This window comes from Carlito syrichta, unplaced genomic scaffold (assembly GCF_000164805.1).
Source record: "Carlito syrichta isolate Samal-C Ts95f unplaced genomic scaffold, Tarsius_syrichta-2.0.1 Scaffold305753, whole genome shotgun sequence".
Lineage (NCBI taxonomy): Eukaryota > Metazoa > Chordata > Mammalia > Primates > Tarsiidae > Carlito > Carlito syrichta.
This window is the reverse complement of record NW_007249849.1, coordinates 443,437-468,402: the sequence shown is the minus strand read 5'-3', so window position 1 is coordinate 468,402 and position 24,966 is coordinate 443,437. Positions and strand designations below refer to the sequence as shown.

Genomic DNA, 24,966 nt, shown 5'->3' with positions numbered 1-24,966 from the left:
GCTGCTCATGATAGTTTCACTGAGTGCATTGGTATTTTCTAAATACATTGCAGACGATGGGCTATTACACACATTCACTTATTAATCGTCAAGTGCCCCATGAGTTTTTATATGGGTCCTGCAATATAAGGAAAGTCTAACACAGGCACTCAGTCTGCCATCCTTGCCGAATATATTATCCCTTTGTACCCTCAGAGTAGTTTCAGATTTCTTATTTAAGATTCACTTCCATTTTCCTTTCTTAAGAGGACTGATTTCCCACTTTTTAAACTCCTTTCAACAATCTCCACTCACTCAAAATGTGGAGCCAAAACTGAATTTGTGTTGAAGTGCTCCCTTGCTGCCTGTTTGAAGATATAAATTCTAGCAGGATCACTCGCACTTCTGTGACAGTCAGTACAGAGCAGGTGTAAATAAGTAGTGTGTTTAGAGGACCCAGTGGTATGCGATGGTGCTGCATCCTCAAGGCACTGATTGGCCCAGAGTCTACAAAAGGTGCTATTGCTTATTACCATTCCGTTCTGGCTTTCCATAAGGTCATCGAGAAAGAGCAGTGATTTCTACCCATGGCCAAGACTCCAAGTTCCATGAGGGAACTCCCTTTCCCATGCCCACAGCAGAGCCTCCACCATCGTTGCCATGAATGTGATAATTTGGTGGAGGCATCTCCTTTAGAGAGATCCCCCTTCACACCAAAAGAAACGATTGCTGATTTACTGTGAGCTTAATTCACTCATCACTGTCAATACTAATATCTGTTTCTGGATGTAGACTAGAAATGTTTCGAAAAACTATGAATTCGCGTAGCCTGTCTACTGAACACTGTTTATCATAATCCCAAGCCAAAGTGGCGTGTCCATTTAAATAGCAACTTGAACATCAATGCCCCTCTCTGAAACTCTGTGGGCCTTCCAAGAGCCCTGTGCAATAAGCCACATCTTTCTTCATCTGTGTGTGAAGATCTTTCTCAGCTGGCACCCTAACCTATCTCGTGCTTTAGTACTTGAACCATGCTATCTTTTGGTAAGAGAGGTTCACTTCCTAAAGTAGATTTTTAAACGTGTATTTCTGTAGCATTTATTTGGCTTTCAATAAAGGCCATTTTACCGGTCATTTTAAAAGGGATTCCTGTCATTTAAGATGTCGGAGGCTCCTCCCATTCACAGTTAGAGTCTCTGCTCTGTGCAGTATCTCAGGGCAGGTGGGAAAGACAGGCTGTGCAGACCTGAAGGCCATGCTTCTAATTCCCCATGAGAATGCCACAGAAGGTAAATTTCTACCAGGCACATCCAGAGCACTGGGAACACACAAATGCAGCAGGCTTTGGCCTTCATTCCAGGAGCATGCCATCTAGAAAGGAAGGTAGACAAAAGGCCAGCATCCCATTTCGTTCAAGTCCATAGAAGAGCACACTTCAGAGTCTAGAATGGGGGCATGGGGAAAGCTTACATGTGAGGTCACACAGGATGGATAGGCATAAGGGGGAGGTGAGAGGGAAGGAAGGAATGGCATGGTACAGGGGCCGCAGAAGTCATGGCACATTTAGTGACCTGCTTGTTGTGCACCGTAGTTGGAGAGCACCCTGTAAGGGTGGGAGTGGACAGGGATGAGGGCTGAGGGCTAAGCCAGGCAAGGGAACAGAGCTCTGAGTCTGTAGAGGACTGAATTTTTTTCCTGGGTGATATTACGAGACGGGTCGGGAAGGGGAGTGGCATGGTTGAAAATGAAGTGGTGGAATAATCAAATTAATTTTCTAAAGATTACTCTCCCTGAGGCAGGAAGGAAGAGTTGACAACGGAAGGCACACAGGCGAGATCCACCGGCTACAACCAAGGCAAACATCTAGGCGAGAGGTGGTGGGATGATGATAGTGTCAGCAAAAATCAAGAAATCTGAGCAGATGTTAAAGCTTTGTAGAAGGGAGACAACCAGAGTGTGGCGATGAGCCAGCTGTGGTGGAGAGAAAAGGGTGACTCCAGATTTCTCACCTCTTGCTTCTCTCTGAAGAGAAGATGCCAAGTTCTACTTTGAATTTTCTGGTGGTGGAGATGTTAAAGAGTATTGAAACTGAGTTTGTAGATAGATCAGCTGCTCAAGAAAAAGGGAGATAAAAAACAAGAGAGAGAGAGAGAGAAATGAGAGAAATAGCTCAGCATTGAAATCAAGGTTAGGCTTCACTATTTTAAAGACGGCTTGAATCATCAAAAGCCCTAGGGACACTCACATTTTGGGCAGTGGCAGAAAAAATAAGCAAAAACAAACAAATAACAGTACAACAAATAAATGATGACTGAGAAGAAGGGATCAGAGAATTAAGAGGAACGCCAGTACAAAAGAAGTCGCATAACCAGGGGTGTCGTCAGCCAGTCAGGAAGTTTAATCAACCATGTTCAGTGCTGTCAAGAGGTCAAATAAGAAAATAACTGATTTTACAGCTAGATTTATCAGCAGATGGGCCAAGGAGCTTGGAGAGAACAACTTCAGTGAAGTGATTCGAGCTAAAGTCAAAGGAAGATAAGACAAGAAAATGAGCATGACACGAGACATTTATTCATGAGGAAAAGAGAAAACTGCATTGGCTTTGTGTCATAATTAGGACTTTTGTGTTCTCCTCAATAGCGCTGGAGACACACTGACAAATTCTTCTTGGGTTTCCCTTTTTTTCTAAGTCCCCTACAGATCATCTTTGAATGGGAATGCTCTGATTCACGAAAGCACGGTAGAGTTGATTTGCTTATCGTCTTCCGTGCAATCATATGTCTGGGGACTTTCCAAACAGATCACTGCTTCCAATTTCTGGGTGCAACATGCTTTCACCAGACACTGTCACAGATACGGAAGGAAGCAGGCATTCGGATACAGAATAGGGAAAATGTACTTTGAGTTTCACCCCCACTTAAAACTGCAGCCACACGCATTATGCATCAAAGTGCGCTCGCCTCAGGCTGTTGCTATAGCAGATGAATGCTTACATAACCAATTATTTCACCCACACATCCTCAAAACTCAGGCCACTACCGCATTGGAGCCGACAGAAATGGTTCTAATGAAATGTACCAACAAATGTACAGAGAAAAGTTAGTCCTTGTTAATAAGTGGGAAAGGGGGAAAGCAATCTCGTGATTTGAAGGTGACAATCATTTTTAATATCTGACATTTTTCTTGGTGATAAAAAATATTGCCAACAAAAATATTATTATTTCAGCAGGTTGACACCCATTTACAATGTAAGTCTTCTACTTAGCTCTAAAATATAGATAAGGATTTTGGGGAGGGAGGCAAGCCTAGTTAAAAAGTAATGAGACTCTGACCTTCCATTGGAAAAAGATATTAATCTTAGGCATTTTGTGAAAGGTTCTCCACTAGATTAGCTATTGACAAATGGAATGTCCGGAACCAAGAGAGGTGATGAGATCATGACACAGGTGCACACTGACAGTCATTTGTTCTGTTTTATTTTATTTTTACTTTAAGTGCACGGGATCCACCTGCAGGTTTGTTACATGGGTATATAGAAGGATGCTGAGGTCTGGGCTTCTATTGAAAGTGTCACTCAAATCGCAAGCATGGTACCCAATAGTTTGTTTTTCAACCCTCAACCCCTCCTTCCCTCTCCCACGTACATAGAGTCACGACAGTGGTTTCCATCTTCGTGTCCCTGTGTAGCTGGTGTTCCACTCCCACTTATAAGTGAGAGAACATGTGGTTTTCCATTTTCTGTTTCTGACAGGCATTTGTGATGGTAACATCATTAACCACGACCATCCTGGCCACCATCTACGACTTCCCATTCACAAATGTTAGCAGGGCTCCTTCAGGCTTCTCCTCTCTTGCCCTGAAAGCATTCCTTTCCAGTGTTGTATAACTTTGCATCGCTCCCCAGGAGTGAGAAGCCAAGAACCCTCCCTCTGACTGTCTCCTGAGGTTGTCCCATCACAACGAAATCATTTTTTTTTTAAATCCTTCTTCATCAAGAGTGTGGGACTGAGTTTGCTAGATGGTCCTCACTTGGGTTGTTCTTTTCAGCTCTTCAGACTTTACTGTCCCTGATCACATCTTCAAACAGGCCTGTGGAACCAGGGGGATTCCCAAGCTGAAGTGAACCCAGAGAAGACTCTAAGTCAGTCCCGGGGGAAAGAGGACAGGGCAAGGGGCTCCATGCAGCCCCCTGTGCAAGGGAGTTTCAGAAATGCTGTTCTGAAATGAAGGGACTTGTAAAAGAAAGGAAAGGGGTGGATTAGGAATGAATGATGCCTTCCAATAATATGCGTGTTATGCCCGCAGTCACGTGGAGGCCTGTGCACCCGGGTCCCAGACCTTTGCCTTGTGTGATGGCTCACACCTGTAATCCTAGCACTTTGGGAGGCCAAGGAGGGAGGATAACTTGAGACCAGGAGTTTGAGGCCAACCTGGGCCACACAGCAAGACCTCACCTCTACAAAAAATAAAAATAAACATTTAGCCAAGCATGGTGGCATGCATCTGTAGTCCCAGCTACTCAGGAGGCTGAAGTGGAAGGATTGCCCAAGCCTATGAGGTAGAGTCTACAGTGACACAGTGAGACACCAACTAAAAAAAAAACAAAAAAATCACACAATAAAATCGAGAGGATTCTCTAGATGGTCTCTGAGACTTTCTACTGTGGGATGTCACACTTTGGTGACTCCAGAGACCCAGACTGCTAATAGCCTCATCGCTTCCTAAGACCTCTAGAAGAGTCCCTGTTAGGAGAGTTCTTGATGGAAAAAAAGTATAGACTGAGCCATCGAGAAAGCTGAATTCCACTCATCTGCTACCTAATTTCCCTATACCTCAGTTTCCCCACTTGCAAAATGCATTCCAAATAAGCCTTGAGGATTTTATGAGGAAAAAAAATTACGAAGCGAGAAAATGCTTTTGGGGGAAAAAAGTAAAAATGATTATTCAAGGATTAAGTAAAAATGAGTTCTCATTTAGGTCATTTCTGTAATTGAGTCTGTTATTTTTCTAGGCTGTACTTTGAGAACATTTCTTACTTACAGTCTGGTGGGCACCTGTCAAGAAAAATTGCGTACAGTCAATGGTCCTCTCCGGAGGGGAGCGTGTGGGTGAATGGGCCATTTGGAATAGCCTTTAAACGCTCAATTACCTGACACTCCTGGCTACTTAGAGCCACAAAACCTCCGGGAAGTGGGTGGGTGACATGGGCTGGCCATTACTTTGTCACCAGAGACCCCACACACATTTTTTTGTTCTTTCCCCAACTTATTGTTTCGTTCCGTATAATTATTTATATTCTGCAGTGACACATTGAAAAGCAATCTACCTAATATTTCTCTCTATAGCAGAAAGCTAACTCATTGTAAAAAATATGTCTGGTCTTTTTGAGACTACATAGTTCTTATGAAATAAGACAGGTATATTCACTTTTCAGCATGTGTTGCTTTTGGAGTTGGGGTCTCACTCTGTCGCCCAGACTGGAGTGCAGTGGCCGCTCCCGGCCACCGCAGCCTCGATCTGCTGGGCTCCGGTGATCCTTCCGCCTCAGTCTTCCAAGTAGCCAGAATTACAGGCATGCGCTACCGCCCGGCTGATTTTTTGATTGATTGTAGAGATGAGGTCTCGCTGCCCAGGTGGGTCTCGAACCGCGGGCTCAGGTAATCCACTCACCTCAGCCTCCCAAAGGCGTGGGATTACAGGCTGAGCCACCGAGCCCGGCAGCATGTGTTTTTTGTTTTGTTTTGTTTTAATCCTTTAGGGCTATGCTGTATTGGCGAACATCATTCTAAGTGAATTAACGCAGGAACAGAAAACCACACAACGCCTACTCTCAGTCATAAGTGGGAGCTAAGCTAAGGGTCTGCATAGGCTTAGAAAATGGGGTAATGGATATTGGAGACTCTGAATGGGGAGGGTAGGAAGGAGGGGAGGGAAGGACTGAAGACCACCTATCAGTACAATGTGCACAGGAGTGGGTGGGCATATGTAAAGCCCAGGGTTCTCCACCACTATACAATGCAGCCATGTAATCAAAAACTATGTGTACCCCTCAAAGCTATTGAAATAGAAATACAAAAGAAAAAAAAAACTAATCATTTTGTTCTTTTCACCCAGTGCCACCACACATCTTTTTCAGCCTTCCTCCTTCAGAAACTTCTAGAAGCGCTGGAAAGTATCTTGAAACCGCTTACTTCTCTCAGTTTCCTGACATGAGAATTGGCCTCATAGCATTTTGACAAGAGTTTTCTGAAATCGATTTGAATGCTTTTTAGTTATAGAGAACTCAGGACCTCAAAAGACAGTCCATTTTATTTCTGTACATCTCTGCTGGCAACAAGGCTCTTCTTTATATCATGCTAATATTTACCTATTTGTTTTTTCTCTTGTCTTTATCTTCTTTTTTTTCTTTTGAGTTGGAGTCTCACTCTGTCGCCCAGACTGGAGTGCAGTGGCCACTCCTGGCCACCGCAGCCTTGACCTGCTGGGCTCCGGCGATCCTTCCACCTCAGCCTTCCAAGTAGCTGGAACTACAGGCACGCCCTACCATGCCCAGCTAATTTTTGATTTATTGTAGAGATGAGGTCTTGCCAAGTTGCCCAGGTGGGCCTCAAACCCGCGGGCTCAGGCAATCCACTCACCTCAGCCTCCCAAAGGTGTGGGATTACATTGTCTTTATCTTCTAAGTCCACACTGAAAGAAAAACAACAACAACAAAAGGCCAGTGCGGTGGCTCACCCCTGTAATCCCAGCACTTTGGGAGGTTTAGGAAGGAGAATCACTTGAGTCCAGGAATTTGAGACCAGCCTGGGCAACATAAGAAGACCTGTCTCTATTAAAAATTTTTTTAAAAATAAGCTGGATGTGGTGGTGCATTCCTGTAGTGCTAGCCACTAAGGAGGCTGAGGTGGAAGGATCACCTGAGCCCAGGAGGTTGAGGATGTGGTGAGGTGTGATTGTGTCACTGCACTCTAGTCTGGGCAACAGAGTGAGATCCCAACTCAAAAAAACAACATAACACGACATGAAATAAATAAAATAGGAAAAAGCCACTGCCATTAGCACATGGCAGTTCCCTCAGGTGTTGGGGACAACTCTGAGAACCCACCCCTCATTTTCTCTCAATCTTCTCTCAAGTATTCAAATTCTCAAGTATTTCTCTGTTCTTTACATAACACTGTCTTCAGATTTTTTACTGTCTTAGTATTTCACTTCTCAAGTAATCCTTTGCAAGATTATGGGGCAATTGTTTTATTTTCCATACAAATCTGTTTCAGTGTGTTGTCAAGCATTTTAGCTAATGTGCTGTATGCAAGCTTTGCCTCTTTTATCAGAAGCATATCGCTACAGAGACAAGAGAAATCCTTCAGTTCTATAAAAATTGCTTCTCCGCCTTAATCTCCTAAGTAACAGTAAAATATTTTCCTCTGTCCTTCTTATTTCGTCTCAGCTTCCACAGTTTCCCCCAATGGCTTTCTGATATATCTTATCCTTAGAACTAAAATTTTAGATAAAAATTTTTTTTGTTTTTGACTTGAGGTCTCACTCTGTGAGCCAGGCTTAAGTACAGTGGCACAATCACAGTTCACGGCAGCCTCAAATTCCTGGACTCAAGCGATCCTCCTCTTCAGCCTCCCAAGTAGCTGGGACTACAGGATGCACTATAAGCCCTGGTTCTGTTATTTTTTTTATTTTTTGTTGAGATGAGGTCTTGCTATGTTGCCCAGGCTGGTCTCAAACTCCTCAGCTCAAGCAATCCTCCAGCCTTGGCCTCCCAAAGTGCTGGGATTACAAACAAGAGCTACCACGAATGGCAAAACATTCTAGAAAAATTTCACTACCGAAATGGGGAATCTGTATTGCACATTCAAAAGGAAGCCTTGCTGGAGGAGGGTTGCTAGAACGCAGTGTAAGATCCAGTATTCTACTGCTGGCTTTGCAAATGACGATCACATTTCTTCATAACTACCATCTGATATGTATTTTAAAAATTTTGATCACTTCCTATTATTTTGAGTAAAAAAGTCTACGAAGGAAATATTGTTGAAATAGGACTTAAGGAACCAGAATAAAAATGGATCTGTTCCAAGCGGGCAATGCTGAGGAAAATAATTGCAAATAGGATGCGTGCGTGTCCCAAGAGACTTCAGTATGCTACACCCCAGTGTCTGTCAGAGAGAAGAGATTGTTTCTTAAGATAAGAGTTTATAGGTGCAAGACCTGAATTGCTATTCAGAAACCATTTTAAGTGGAGTGTATAAAAGCAAACCGGAAGCAGGAGTGGGAATAAGGAACATAGTTTGGTTTATGAAAATATTTGCAATTTTATGGAATTACATAAAGGTATTCCTTAAGACAAAACAGATAACTCTAGACTTAATCCCAGAAATGTGCAGTCAGTGAACTTTCCTTGCAATGGAATCTTGTTGTTACTGTACATACGAGGGGAAACCCCCAAAACAGGGAATTTATTTATAAAAAATTGTGTATTCATTCTTACATGTTTAAACTTCAGTTACTTTCAAAGTACTCTCTGTTTGATGCAATACATCTGTCGAGATGCTTTTTCCACCTCTCAAAAGTTTTTGAACCTGTCAAGTTTGATGCCTTTTAGTGCTTCTACTGTTTTCTGTTTCACCTCTTCCGCCAGCAAAATGTTTCTCTTTGAAGACCTTTTTCATCCGGAGAAACAAACAAACAAAAAAGTTCTCAGGGTGAGATCAGGTGAATATAAAGGGTGGGGCACAGGGGGTCATGTCATTTCGGATCAAAAACCTCTGAACGCTCAACACAGTGAGGGCAGGTGCATTTGTAAATCACCTCTCATGAAATGGGCAAACGCGTTAAAAGAATCTCAAATTTTTTTAAATTTGCTTTGGCTGAAGTCAAAGACAGCCTGACCCAACAATGCTAGCGGGTTCATTGATGCCCATAGTTTCCTAAAACACTTACCTAGTGGGAGAAGCCTGCACCACAAGGGGCCCGCCCTTGAAAAAAATAATTCCCGGGGATTTTTTAAGTTCCCTCTTGTATAAATACACTAAACTTCCTGTAGTACCTCCCACCCCCGCCAGAAAAAAGATATTTAAAACCAGATCACAGGACATACTCGAGGTATTCTTAGATTAGGTCATATTACATAGCATGTCATATTACACAGATGTCAATGATATTTTGAAAAATATCTTCAATTCCCACAAAGTATTGCTGAAAAGACATTTCAGTTTTCTTCTTCCTGTGGTGATGCTTCCAGTCACTTCCTGATGGCATGACAGCATCACTTCCACCTGTCCCACCTTGGGGCACACCACACCCCACCTCCATGTCCCAGTTGAAATGTAATAATCCTTAGAAAAAAATCCCCTGCTGTTGTAGTATTTTTTTCTAATGCAGTTTTTCAATGTATGCTTCTATGTTGAGACCCACTCACAAGAAATATAACAATTTTAATTATTTGCTTTTTTAGAAAACAAATTATGTAATGATTATGAAACACTGATTACTTAGCAAATAAAAATAACTTTTGGCTATCTAAAATTATATCTGACTTTCACATTTGTCTTACTGTACCTCTCCTGAGGTTCCATGACAAAGAATGAAGTTTCATTAATCAAACTAATAAGAGGTTATTAGCATGAATACAATCCTTCTTCTATCAAATGGACATGGACCAGGGGCATGCACTGTTAATTTTAGGTTTCTCTGCCAACTCCCTCGTGATTTCATATGTTTTTTTTAAAACAATTTTCAGATTGAATATAGGATAACTACAGACAACACAGGTTTGTGGATCCCACGGGACATGAGTTTGATTTCTGGATTTCTCTACCTCTATTATTTATTATTTTTCCTGTGCAAAACATGAGTAATAGTCACATCTAAGTGCATGCTGAGAATTATGTGTAAAAATATTTATTAACGGACTTAGAAAAGAGTATAAGGTTGATAAATACTAGCTATTATTCTTGCCATTATTATTGAGTATTTATAATCTCCTAGTATACATTTAACCGTAAATCCTTCATTTTTCTGGGTAAAATATAATTGGCAAAATGCTACCGGGATAGTATTAACTCTAGAAACAGACAGACAAAAGCTGTTGGTGCCAAAGACCTGGAATAAATGAATTTCTGCGACTTCTACTGTAGATGAGTCCATTTGTCACTGCTGTATTTGAATTTAGGATCAGCTTTTCCCTTATATTAAAACAAGGCCATGTTTTCAATATCTGTTTCCCCAAATGCTCCCCCCAAAAAAAAAATCCCGGAGAGAATCATGAAGTCGCAGTCCTTCCCATTGTATTAAAATTACATAAACCCTTAACGGAGATTGATGTGAATGGCACATCTAACCACTGAGGTTCTGGGGAGGTTTCCCTCCTAACCCTCACCACACCACGGCATATTATGTCTGATCTATGTGGGGTGTCTCCGGGCTTTCAGGCAGTGAGGTTTTCAATGCGTTTGGTGTGAGTCATAAATGTAAATGTTCATTTCTGCTTGTTCTGTGCCTCTTGCAAGTCCAAGCTCTTCACCAGCAGACGTTTCCGAACCCCCTGCTGGGCCGTCATTGTCAGGTCCTCAGTGCCATCTAGTGTCTGATGGCAGCAGAGGCGTGACACTCCTTGCTGCAGAAACACACCCGCCACCTCGCACCCGGCAGAAAATAGCTGGAGTGCAGCCACAGGGCCAGTTGTCTCTATGACTTCCTAGATGGTGGGCTTTTGAAAACTTAAGCCTCCGCTCAAATCGGATGTGTTTCAGATGATCTGCGTTCACTTCAACGCCATTAAGGGCTCAAGCAAACACAGTGTTGCTTTTATTGCAAAGACTTTCTTTGCCACGATTTTATCACTTGCAGCTGCCATTGTACAAATATCACTTTCTGGAAACGAGGGCGTTCTGATGATCCCCTTGAAACCACAACACGCTTCTCACGGTGCATGTGTCCTTTATGAGAACCATTGCCATCTCTCCAGAGTTCTGATGTGTCTCTCTCCCTCTCTCTCTCTCTGTCTCTTTTTCAGATTGTCTACAAAGCCTGGCTCTGTTCCCAGTATTTTGAAGTCACACAGTTTAACTGCAGAAAGACAATTCCTTGCAAGCAATATTGTTTGGAGGTTCAGACGAGGTGTCCGTTCATATTGCCCGACAATGACGAGGTCATCTACGGAGGCCTCTCCAGTTTCATCTGTACAGGTACAGTTCGGGGTGGGGTCTGGCCAGGAGTCTCTGGTGGTTTGGCTTTCTTCTGTGATGCTCATCTGCCGTGTTGTTTCCTTCCACTGATCTAACCTTGAAGAGGCGCCTGGTAGTTTTCCATGCTTTCGTTAATAGGAGCACCGAAAACACCCCAAAACCGGTTTGGAAATGATTCAGCTTTCCAGGCCCCACTGTCCACACTGTAACTGAGGCCACAATTATTAACTTTGCAGAAGGACGATAACGAAAGCAAAATATTAGCAACCAGCAGGTATATGTATGTGGGGCTTAGAGTCGGTTAGGTGCCGTCTGCAGGCTCTCTGTGTTACATAAGAACAGATGGTGAGCTAAGGCCGGTGAGATGTCTGTTTTCTGAGAATTTTTTGTTATTTTATTTTTAAGAAGTATGAAATGCATAGAGAAATCTCTGCCCAAGTTAAGTGCATGTGTGTGTGTGCACTTGCATGTTGGAGCCACAGGATAAGGGCCAGGTACAAATCTATCTCATATTTTCCATGAACAATGTTTACTTCTCCTAACAAATGATTCAGACTGGGGGGGGGACAGTATGAGCATTCATTTTCTGGGTATTTATAAAAGTATTACATAATTTAAACATGATAGAATGTAAAAGATAAGCGTAGTCTGTTTTTTAATGAGTGATAAATAGTGAGAACAAGATACTTTGCCAGAGTGGTGTGAGAATTAGAGTTGTTCTGTATTCTCTTTTAGTAAGAATAACAGTGTACCATATCCCTGTGACAACATGGTTCAAGCGTGGCATGTCTAGTTTTCAAGTTTTAAAGATAAAACATTATCCTAAGTTTGGAGAAACAGGAAAATTCTCTTCCTACATTAGACTTTAGGAAATGCCTCTAAAACAGGCATGTTGAGATGATCAATGTGAGAATTCACCAGATAATTTCTAGGTCACTTATTTATACACCTATCCACTCACCATGTTGCTCAAAGTGATAACCAGCCATGAGACAGCCTACCACGGTTCTCCCCTAAGAAGCAACCCACCCCAAGAACAGGAGGAGTGTTTCTTACACTGCCCGAGCTTGTGGGAAGAGCATCTGGCTGAAGCTAGGAGACACGGGCCTTCTTTTTATTTCTGAGATGCATTCACTCCAAGATCCTGTCTTTGCACTAGTCACTCCCTGATAGCAATACCTCTTGCCACCATGTCCGCCTGCTACGAGGGTCACAGTTGAGGAAGAAGAGCAGGGTCTCTCATTAGTAGGCAACAGCCATTGTACACAAGAGCGTGACGTGTGGAATTTAAAAATCGTTTTTGTTATTCTACTTATTTTCATATAGCTGCACTCTGCTTGGGTTGGAGGGGAAAGGAGAGGGGAAGAGAGACAAAAGAGAGGGGAGAGGAAAGGGTAAAGGAGAGGGAGAGGGAGAGAAAGAAGGAAATGGATGACCGGAAGGGAAGGAAGGAGGGAGGGAATGAATAACCTTGCTTTGAGTCTGAGATGAAATTCACCAGACACAGGCTATTAATTTATCTGGAATTTCATATAGAACTCTCCACAGATAACCAAGAAGATAAGGCCTTCATGTTTTGACTGTGGGTCAATAAGGTGTCTGTGGTGTTAGGACTTCAGAGAGACTCGCAGATTTTAATGTGAAGGTTGCGTTTCTGCATCCACACACACATTGCTTTTTTTCTAGAGAAAGACAATAGCTTCCACCAGGTTCTCAAAGCAGATGAAAACCCCAAATGAAGAGTATTTGTCTCTATCATCAATTTTTTTTTCAGCCTCCATCTGCATCTGTGGATCTGAATTATGTGTTTGAATGTGTGTCCCCTTCTCCACACCCTTCAAGGCCACCAGAACACTAAAGATAGGATTCCATCTCCTTTTGCACAACACGAACAAGGAACCCAACTTGTCTTTTCATTGTTTTTAAGTATAGTAGAAACAATATCTTCACATCCCTAAAGGTCATGGCTACATCCTTAAAGAAAAACAGCAGGAAAAGAGAGATTTGTCATGGGGACCAGAGAAAAACGTTCGCCCCATTAGAGGCCTTCTGGGATTGTCTCATCACTGCATACGCAGAAAGCTTCCTGCTCACTTGCCACTGTGGGTTGGGCTTATGGTCATTTTTTGCTCCACACACTTCAGAAATGTGCAGAATAAATCCTGAAGGCATTTTGCCCTGACAAAAAAGATCATAATTTTCTGACTGATCTTTTGTTCAAAGATGCCACTCAGGTCTCTGAAGAAAAAAATTTTTTTTTCGTTTTTTCAGATACAGGAGGCCCAGGCTGGAATGCAATGGTATGAGCATAGCTCCCTGCAGCCTCAAACTCTTGGATTCAAATGTTCCTCCTACCTCAACCTCCTGAGTAGCTGGGACTACAGACGTGTGCCAACATCCTTGGCTAATTTTTAAAAATATTTTGTAGAGATGGGGGTTTCGCTATATTGTCCAGGCTGGTCTCCATCTTCCGGGATCAAGTGATCCTCCTGCCTCGGCCTCCCAAAGTGTTGGGATTACACCGTAAGTCACCACACTCTGCCAGAATTCCTATCCATTTTGATCATTGGCAGCTGTCATTTCCCACTGTAGGGCATGGGTGTCCCTTTAGAGTGTCCTCTGCCCCTGAAGAGAGGTGTTTCTCCTACTGTTAATCACTACTGTGTGGCCTTTGCAAATGAGAATCTCCAACATTCTCATGGGCCCCAGGACAATCTCCATCTTGGAAGACCAGCTCCCAGGAGACCACTGTTAAACTGTGGGACCAACGGACTTGTCATGTTTCCAGAAAACTAGTAAGATTTCTATGTAAACATTATTTATTCCCAAACTTTAGGTCATACATTTTTGAAGGCTCATCTCTTACAGATGTACATGAATTTTTAAATAACTTACATTTTAGGGACCAGGCTCGGCAGCTCATTCCTGTAATCCCAGCACTTTGGGAGGTCAAGTTGGGAGGATTGCTTGAACCCAGGAGTTTGAGGCCAGCCTAGGCAACATAGTGAGACTTTGTCCCTACAAAAAAAATTTAGCTGGGCGTGGTGGCTTGTGCCTGTAGTTCTGGATACTCAGAAGAATCACCTGAGCCCAGTAGGTAGAGGTTGGGGTGAGCCATGATTATGAAAAATAAACATGCTTTATTATCATTGTAATTTTTTTGAGTCGGAGTCTCACTCTGTCGCCCAGGCTGGAGTGCAGTGGCATGCTCATGGCCACTGCAGACTTGACCTAGTGGGCTCAGGCAATCCTTCCTCCCCAGCCTTCCAGGTAGCAGGAACTACAGGCATGTACCACCATGCCTGGCTAATTTTTTGACTGATCGTAGAGACAAGGTCTTGCCAAGTTGTCCGGGCTGGTCTCAAACCCCTGGATTCAGGCAATCCTCTTGCCTCTGCCTCCCAAAGTACTGGGGTTACATGTGTGAGCCTACTTCTGGCAAAAAGCAAACATATTTTAAATGAGTTTGGAAGTAAGTGTGATCCATCTCAGGTACCTTTTTGCATTTTGAATGAAATGTCTTCTGCACTCTGGAAGGACCAGCCTAAAAATAAAGATGAGAATAAAACTATTTTTCTTGTTTCCGGTTGGCTGGTGACAACCTAAGGCCAGCTGGATGGCAAGAGCCTTACATATTCACAGGTAGTACCAGGTTTATTGGACTTCTTCCTCATTGAATTAGGTACGATGGCAGTCAGTTAAAAAAAAGTGCTAGGGAGAGAAATTCGCCAAGTGAGACGAACTAAATCTTGCCTGTAGAAAGTTTTTTTTTCTTTAAAAATAAAAAGTGGTTTTATTTCCATTCTAGATGCTAGAAAATGTGTAATCATTTGCCATTAAGAATGGAAAGAAAAGGCCAGGTGTGGTGGCTCATGCTAATAATCTCAGCACTTTGGGAGGTCAAGGTAAGAGGATCACTTGAACCCAGGAGTTCAAGACCAACCTGGGCAACATAGAGAGAGCTCGTCTCTACCAAAAAATTAAAAAATTAACCACACTTGGTGTTGCACGTCCCAGCTGCTTGGGAGGCTGAGACAGAAGGATCAAGCTGAGCCTAGGAAGCTGAGGCTGTTGTGAGCCGTGGTTTTGCCACTGCGCTCCAATCTGGGTGACAGAGTGAGACCCTCAACTAAAAAAAAAAAATTGAAAGAATCGATAGAGGTTTCTTCAAATTCAACAAATTGAATGATATATAATGGCTTTTTTACTATTTGAGGAGCTTCCAACTTTCTGCTTCTAGAAGGATAGAGATTTCCCTCTAGGATATGAAGGACTTTTCACTTGCTTGTCTTATCAACCTCACAAAAAAAAAAAAAAGACTCGGCAAGCACATCGCAGCCTGTGTGGCCTGTTGCCAGACGCTGTCCAAGCGAGGATTGATTTTATGTAAGGCGCTTCTCCTTGGTGATAAACCGGTGGTGTGATGGCCACTTTTTCTTGGTGTCATCTACGCCCAGCATGTTGGAGACGCAGCGCTAGGGACCTCGAGTTCTCTTGTCATCTTATGAGACATATCCTGATACTTCAGATTCCCACCATTCATTAAAAAGGGAAATAAACACCCTTGCGGTCAGTGAACCATTTGGAAGCTTCCAAATTCCTCTCAATAACCAGAAGTTATTTATCACCGGTAACAGTTATTAAATCCAATCTCTCTTCCATCCTTTCTTGAAGGGGGGGCTAAACGTGTCCCCGTTGTCCATTTCAAAGTCTTAAATGTATAATTTTTGGTCACCTGCTCCTTTGCGCACCTGAGCTCGTTAGTAAGCCGGACACTTCCTGTCACAAATGAAACATCTGAGAACTCACACCTGTCCCTCCAGAATGTCTCTGACCGAGGATGTCTCAGAAGGTCATGGCCAAACGTCCGAAGCGCAAGCCTAGGTAACAGAGCGTCTCCTCCTGTGTTTAATGCTTGCCATGCGTTAGCAGATAAAGGAAAGACACTTACTTCACCTGCGATCTCTCTCTCTCTGATTGATTGACTGATTGATTGATTGGTTGGTTGGTTGGTTGGTTGTTTGGGTTGGGGGGGTTGGGGCTGTTGGTTTTGAGAACAAAAGAATAAAACCGACTCATTACTAAAGGAACGTCTTAAAAGTGAGTTGGGGAGAAACCCCCCGGCGCGGCGAGGCTGAAACCTGTCATTTCTCGCCGGGCGTCGCCGAGCGAACAGGTGTCAAGGTGGGCTGCGCGCCACTCCCGAACGCATCGCTGTTGTGGACGCCAGAGGCCTTCGTGCCCCTCGAGCGAGGGCTTGGGAAGCCGTCCGGGGCTTCCCCGAGGTCGGCCCGTCCTGGGGGGCATCGCGTGGGTGTTTCTCCCCACACTGCCTCGCCTCGCGCGCGGCTCCCCCGGAGCCATCCTTGCTCGCTGACCGGCGACCGTGCGCGCCGCGGTCGAGAAGACAGAAGGGGCAGCGACTCGCAGCCCGTGGGCGCCGGGCGAGCCGGCGCCACGGAAATCGCCTCCCGTGGGTGGATGGCTGGAGCGGGCCACGCGGGTTCGCGGCCGCCTCCTTCGCGGGGAGAGGCTGGAAAGGGCGGAAGCCAAAGTTGGTCTGCGGGGGGGTGGCTGACGACAGCGGTGAAACACGCCTGAGGAAGTCTGTGCAGATTCTGCATTCCGCTTTTTGTTTGTTTGTTTGCTTGTTTTGTTTTGTTTTGGCAGCTGTGACAAGAATCAGGTTCTGTGTCCGTCCCCGGGGAGCAACCCCGGGGGCTTCTGTGGTTCCTTCCCCGGACTGGCGGATGAGGCTGGGATGGAGGACGGGCGCCCCCGCGTGGCCGTGCGGCGCTCCTGCAGGGTCCCCGGAAGAAGGAGCCCTGCCCTCGGGCGAAAGCGGGGAATTGTCCGGGGCGGGGCCGGGGGGCGGTCTGCGGGTGGGTCGCGTCTCGGGCACTAGTTTTTTTTAATGTTTTGTGTCTCATGGCCTATAGGTGAGAGAGCTCACGGTTTTGAAAGCACTTTGGAAAGCACTTTGGAAACTTCGAGACGTTTCCAAAATCCTGTTCTGACCTGACCCGGGGTGTTAAAGGTTTGAGTATTTCAGTAGGGGGGGGAAAAAAAAAGTCTACTACCCATAGATTTAAATTTGAACATTCATGATATTTTCTACTTCTATATTGTCCCCACCGCATGCACGGATTCAATTATTACTTTTTAAATGTAGGGGTTTTTTTCCTAAAAAGAAAAAAAAAAAAAAGAAGAATGAAAGACCAGTTTGATTGTAGCATCCTTTAATACATTATACAAGACATTTTAATAAATATATCTAGATTTAGGCCAAAAGAGAAATGTGAAGGGAGATGATATGGCCAGAAAAATAAAGAAAAATGAGAATCGGTTATTTTTTTAAAATCCTAAATAAAATGTAGTCACTTCGTATGTCTGGGACATCTTCTTCCATCAAAACACTGTACTTTTGGAGGCTGATTGAGGTTCCTGTCTTTAGGTCTGCACTCAGATCATTCGTCCTTCAGTTTGCTCTTCCTGACTTCTACCCTCATATGTATTCCCAGCAGCTCGAGTTTGCCTTTGGCAAGGAAACATAATGTAAGGAAAGAACATTGGAGAAGGAATTAGGATGTCTGGGCTCTGCCAGTAGCTGTGAACTTTGGAAAATCACCTTCACTCGAGGTTTCCACCGCTTCATCTCTGCGAGTTCTGAGCCTGTCCTCATCTCTACAAGCACTGAGCCTCCTGGACACTCAGTGCACGGGGCTGCTGAGAGCGGCGGCCCGAATTGGACAGGGACCCTGTGGCCCAGCATGGCAGGCCTTGCATAAGGGCAGCTGCAGCTGTGGAGGAGAATGGCGGTTCCACGCCTGCCGTGTGGGGAGAGGAAGACACCCGCTTCCAGCTCACCTCAGTGACCCTTGCTGAAGAGCCAGGAAGGGCTTATGGGAGCAGGCATCTGCCCCCAGGCGTGTGGACAGAGCTCACCACACTCTCCACAGCCTTGCTCAATCCACAGACTTTGGGGTAATTCTACCATGACTCAAGTCATTCTTTTCGTCTCTATACTTCCCTGGTCTAACGGCGGAAATGCACAGCATGAGACCAGGGAGAAACCATGCGTGGGTCTTTGCATGGACTGGAGTTGAATCAGCCCTGACCGATTCATGCTTGATCAGTCAGCCTTGAACCTACTGCTCCAGGGACCACCGAGGGCCGAGGCCATGGTCACGTCCTGGCCCATCACCGTGCCAGTAAGCACCACAGGTGGAGCCAAAAGCATGGCAGTTGTCTCTGTTGACAACATTGAGGGGAGACTTACCAGCTCACTGTCACTCATTAGTCACGCAGCAGAATGACACTCGCTGCTGCTGGCAAGCATGTTCATTTCTGTCTGAACTCTCTGGATGGGAAGCCACCCTTGGCTCAAGCCAAACCAACGATGCTACCTTCACAGAGAGATGGTCCCGGGCTCCTGGACAGCTGAGGTGGTTAATCCCTGGACTCCCCATGAGTGAGAACACTTAGAAATATTTGCAACACGGTAGCAGCCAAAGCAGTAAGCCAAAGGAAGAACTCTCCTTCTAAAATTTCAGTTCAGAAAGGGTAACTTTGGTGAACAGAGATTTCCCGGGACATGTGAAATCTTGTTCAGCGTGTTTACCTATCTTTTCTGCGACTAAGACATCTTTGTGAAGAATGTTTGCCCATGTTGTGCTTAGGTAAAAGTCAGATGAGAACATGTAGAGTTCTTTTCTATAACGAGGAGGTGATGATGATTTACAAAGAAAAAAGGACATAATTTTTTTCTGCATCTATTGTGAGAATGAAGACCATTTTCAATAATCAGATCATCAACATTTTAGAAAATGGGGACGTCACTCTAAAGGGACACACAGTTATTGTGAAGGGTCCCAGAGGAACCCAGCGGAGAGACTTCTGTCACATCAGGTTGAACTCAGTCTCCTTGGACAGAAAAGAAGAGACTTCAAGTGAGCAAATGGTGGGGAAATAGGGAGCGGCTACCATTGGCATGATTTGTAGTTGGGTCCGGAACACGGTCAAGGTCTTACACTGGGCTTCCATTACGAGACGAGGTCTGTGGAGGCCCCCTTTCCCGTCAAGGTCGTTAGCCAGGAGAATGAGTCTCTTGTGGAAATCTGAAATTTCTTGAGTGAAAAATACATCTGCAGGCTTCAGGTGAGGCCAGGTGTTGCTCGTTTAGTATCTCAAGCCCAGAAGAATGAATTAATCCTTGAAAGAAATGACCCTGAGCTTGTTTCAAATTCAGCTACCTTGATTCAGCAAACCACGACTGTTAAAAACAAGGATATCTGTCCATTTGTGTGGTATCTATGTCTCTGGCAGAGGAACACTTCAATAGGCCGATGAGTAAGATCTAAGAGTTGTCCAACTGCAGAAACAAGATGCCAGATGGTTTCTAAGACCTACTTGTGATATTTTAATGACTCAATAAAAGACCAGTTCATTTGGGGGGTGGGGAAGAAAGAAACTCTATGTGAGTGAGAATACTTAGAAATATTTGAGACATGGTAGCAGTCAAATCAGTAAGCCAAAGGAAGAACCTGCTTCTGAAATATCAGTTTAGGAAGGATAATTTTGGTGAAGAGAGATTTCCCGGGACATGTGAAATCCTGTTCAGTGTGTTTACCTGTCCTGTCTGCAATTAAGACATCTTTGTGAAGAATGCATGCCCACTTTGTAGTTATGCTGGGCACTGAACTACTTTGAACAGTGAAATGATACCACATAATTACAGGTTCAGTCGGAGTTAGACAAACCCAGATTACTGGCGTTGTGTAGTCTGATGTGTTGGTTTCGCATGAGATTGACTTCTCCCAAACCCTCTACAGCAGAAACAAGAAGAAAGAGCTCCACCTTTCCTGCCTATTGGTCCGGCATTGTAGTGGAACAAGAAGTGACCAGTCGGCCCATTCTGAAATTAGTCTAGAATCAAATGTTCCTCGCTGTAGGACAGCTGGAGAAAGACAACCAGTAGGTTAGAGGGAAGGTGATTGAGCCATCTTTGCAGGTTTAAACAGTTCAACAAACTTGTCCTGATTTCTCAGTATCATACATAATGTTTAAAATGAATGCTACAAGTATTTTGCAGCCAAGATCACACTTTCTAGTTAGATAAAGAGAGAAAAACTGTCTTAGTTCCTGTTTTCTGGAAAAGTTTGTGCTTAGATGACTAACTTTCTCAGTCAGATTGGTTGGTGAGATTTTTAGGCTGCGTGCGCGCGCGCGCGCACACACACACGCGCACACACACACATCAGTGTAAAGGGTAAAAGCCGAAACACAAAGTTACCAAGTTACCATAAATACTGTTATGAATCTAAAAAACTTTATACTTTTTTGTGGTATGGATATTGTATAATATATAGCATATTTGTGATAGATCAACACATATTTGTATATAATGTATACGTATAATTTTTATATAGTTATAATTAACATAGGCCAATTTCCCAAGTAATATAAGTAATTAAAATAGGAAATAGCTTAAGTTTAAATATTGAAGATTGGTCTGTAAATGTGACTTAAAGCTAATTCCTAGAAAAGGAAAGGAATGACTTTAATTTAGGTAACCGATGTGTAACTTCCCAAAAAGAAAACTTGAAAATACAAAGCTCAGTTAAGAATAAAACTTCTAGAATGTTATTTTAAGATGACAGTTTTTCCTTTATTACTTTATTCCTTTACCTTATTGGCTCAGTCTCAAATATGAGATATTGTCTCTTCATTGATCAATTTATGCTGTTAGAGATGTGATCAAATCAGCAGAGACAGTCTGAAAATACTGGTCTCACCACCGACTCTCATTCCTAGTAAGGGCAGGGCTCGTGGTAACCTTCACTGGCATCTCCTCCTTTACCAAACATTTAATTATATGAGGGAAGAAAAAAATGGCATTTGGGGGTCTTGACTTGGGGGATTTGACATGATTTCATCTTTCTTTGTATATATGGAAAGTCCAAGGAAGTCCAACTTCAAATAGATGAGAAAAGACATTCCAAGGGAAGCTAAAATGATTTGTCACAAGGGAAATAATTGTCCCAAGGTAAGATCTTTTTTTAGTGCATAATTAGCTATTCTTATGGAGATACTTAAGATGCCCAGCAAGGCACAGTGGCTCATGTCTGTAATCTCAGCAATTTGGGAGGCTGAGGCAGGGGGATTGCTGGAGTCTAGGAGTTCAAGACCAACCTGGGCAACATAGCAAGATCTCATCTCTACAGAAAAAGAAGCCAGGAGTGGTGGTGTACATCTGTAGTCCAAGCTATTTGAGCAACTGAGGCATAAGGATCGCCTGAGCCCAGGAGGCCGAGGTTGCGGTCAGCCATGATCATCGTGATCATGCCAGGATGCTCAAACCTGGGTGACGGAGTGAGACCCGGATCAAAAAAAAAAAAAAAAGTTGTAGAATCCCATTAGGAACTGTGAAGAACCAGAGATGCTTCTGTCTGATCTCTTCCAAAGTCTATGATATGCGCATGTATGTTGATAGAGTCAACATTTTTACCATAATTATCACATGAAGGCGACGCCAAAATAGCTCTCAGCAGCCATCTCTTCCCTTGCACCTGTCCATGTGGTTGATGGGTCTTTTCACTGCTTGAACGCTTGTTTTATCTGGGCCCACTGTCTCCTGTCCCTATGGCTCTTAGAGCCCTTAGGGTTTAACAGCAGAGTTGCCACCGATGTCACCAATGAGTAGGAACAGAACCTGTGACCCCACCAAGTCACCAAAAATAAAGCAGTGGATACGACCCACTCCTGAAATATTTGAATGCATTGTGCATGCTTGTATCTGAATTGGTAAGACACACTCGTGACACAAAATTCAAAAGATGCAAAAAAGTGAAAATCAAGTCAACTTCTTCTCCAGTTGACTGGCAGCAACTGTCATTGGTTGCAGACTTATCATCACTGACTCAGTTCCTCATTAATGGCCATGTCGTTTATGTGTTGTCTTCTGTTATTAAACACAGTTCTGCAAAAGGAATGTTTGCCGCTATACCATTGGTGATAGCCTGTGGATTTTTCGGTGAAAATTAACACCACGCCAGGTGGTAGAAATGGATCAAAGAGTCTGTGCACTTCGATTAGTGGTCCCCAACCTTTCTGACATCAGGGACCAGTTTTGCGGAAGACAGTTTTTCCATGGACTGGGTCAGGGGATGGTTTTAGAATGATTCAAGTGCTTAACATTTATTGCATACTTTATTTCTATAATTATTACATTGTAATACATAAAATAATGATACAAGTCACCATTTAAAAAGATGCACAAATGGAAGTGGTAAATAAAATAATGGGCAAGCCACACGGGGACTAAAATAAGTATCAGATTCTGACTTAAAACCTGCCACCAGATGCAGCTGTCCAATTGAAGGGCATCAACTCACTCTCACCACTCACTGATAGGGTTTTGGTGTGATTCTACAGGCAATTTATTTATGATGGTCTCCGTGTGGTCAAACCTCACTGCTCATCTGTCTTTGCAGCCACTAGCATCACCGCCTCAGCTCCATCTCAGAGCATCAGACGATAGATTCTCACAAGGAGCGTGCAGCCTAGATCCCTCACACGCACAGTTCACGACAGGGTCTGCATTCCGATGAGACTCTAATGCCGCATTTAGCTGACAGAAGATGGAGCTCAAACGGCCATGTGTGCAATGGGGAGCATCTGTCAATACAGATGAAGTTTCACTCATTCACCTCCCACTCACCTCCTGCTGTGTGGCCCAGCTCCTAACAGGCCACCAGTTAGTAGTGATCAGTGGCCCGAGGGGTTGAGGACCCCTGACTTGGGAGATACTTAAAATGAAACCTGTTCTTGGGATGGATCATGCTCTTCTTCTGAGTCCTAATTTTTCCCAGAGGGTCTCCAGACCCTTAACCTGGCTCTATTTGACCCGTTTTCCCCTCTCCACAACCTCCTTCGTCATCACTTCCCCGTCAAAACCCAGTAACCCCACGGTCACCATCTGACAATGTAAGTCCCCTCTGCCTGGTACACTCTTGCCTCCAATCTCCCTCTGGCTAATCCTTAAGCATCTGTTGCTCCCAGGGGAGGCATCCCTGACACCCCCCAAGGCTGGGTTCCAGCATGTGTGTCCAGAACACCCTGTGTTTCTCCTTCTGTAGCACTTCACTCTGTTGTGTTTTAATCATAGGGGTGCTTGCCTGTCCCCTTCCTGTTTTGATGAATTGGATTAGGGTAAGAACGAGTGTCATTTGCAGGCGCACCTCCAGGACACCTTAAAAAATGTTTTGTGTTCAATGAACAAACATGGAATTAATGAATTCATGGGCAGCAGCCCAGAGGACTTGGTGGTGCTCCCTATCCTTTGAGTGAGGCTTCCAGGCAGGGAGGAGCAGATGAAGGCAGGCAGGGAGGCATAAGTGACACTGACACCTCACAGAGCATCTGCATGCACATGTCTAAGGCAGTGCTACAAGCATTCCTCGAAAATGGGATGACTGTCAGATGCACTCGGGCAAAATGTTCTTCCTTTGGCTTCAAAAAGAAGTGCATTATCATTTCATTTTATTTATTTATTATTTTTATTTTACTTTTATGTCTTTTTTTCTTGTAATGATGTGGGATACAATTCAGTGTTAGGTATACAAACACTGATTATGCAGGTCCCCTTGTTAATGAGGTATGCCCCTCCCTCCCCTAGCAGTTTCCCTCAACTGCCAATCCCACCCTCCTCTCCCCTGACAGTTTCCCATTACTGCCAAACGCTTTCTTATAGCATTATAATAGTTCAAGTTCCGCTTATGAGTGAGAACATTTGGTACTCTGTTCTTTGTTTCTGTGATAGATCACTGAGTATGATCGACTCCAAATCCATCCAAGTTGCTGCAAAGTCCATATATTTGTCCTTCTTGATGGCTGCATAATATTCCATTGTATATGTGTATCACAGTTTCTTTATCCAGTCACTTCATTTTAAAATCATATTTTGTCCTCAAGTTGCACCCTTCTGTCAGTGCAGTCTAAAGACCCCTGATGTTGAAGCCGGTTCACACCACCGGCACTCAGCACAATCTGGAATTCTGGAACCTAAAAGAAAAAAAAAAGGCTAATAAACAATGTGACACCCAGTTTCATGCAATTTACACTTTAAGTGGGAATCCCAAACTGAATGTTCCGTATTGAGCTGTGTCCCCAAAATCATATGTTGACATTGGAACCCACAGTACACCAGAGTGGGATCTAATATGGATATACCATTTTTATGGAGTCAACCAAGTTAAAATGGGGTCATTGAGATGAACCCTAATCCAATATGATTAGTGTATGTGTTCGTTTCTTGGGCTTCCATAACAATATATCACAGATTAGGTGGCTTAAATAACACGAATTATTTTTTTCACAGCTCTGGGGGCTGGAAGTCCAACATCAAGGTATTGGCAGGTTCCATTTCTTTGGCGACCTCTCTCCTTGACCTGCAAAGTGGTGCCTTCTTGCTATGTAGTCACATGATCTTTCCACTGTGCATGCACATTCTAGGAGTCTCTCTGTATGTCCAAATTCCCTCTTCCAATAAAGGCATCGGTCATATTGTATTAGGGCCCATCCTAAAAACCTCCTAACACATCTTTAAAGGCCCTGTCTCCAAACACATTCACATATTGAAGGACTGGGTGTTAGGATTTCAATAGATAAATTGCAAGAACACACAATTGAGCCCCTAACAATATATTTCTTTTAAAAGGGGAAATTTGGATGCACAAACACATAGAGAGAAAACAACGTTAATAGACATCAGGAGAAGATAGTTATCTACAAG

General features: G+C 43.7%; 1 protein-coding gene and 1 pseudogene across 2 annotated transcripts in view; both read left to right on the top strand.

Moving 5' to 3' along the window:
• The window catches only part of FAM155A (family with sequence similarity 155 member A), a 685,452-nt gene that overhangs the window by 630,416 nt on the left and 30,070 nt on the right, over nucleotides 1–24,966 (top strand). For both annotated transcript variants that reach the window (XM_008062563.2, XM_021714744.1), the window contains exon 2: nucleotides 11,003–11,174. In XM_008062563.2, coding sequence (XP_008060754.1) covers nucleotides 11,003–11,174 — 172 coding nt within the window. The remainder of the gene's footprint in view (nucleotides 1–11,002; nucleotides 11,175–24,966) is intronic.
• Nucleotides 18,958–19,527, top strand: LOC103264862 (annotated as a pseudogene).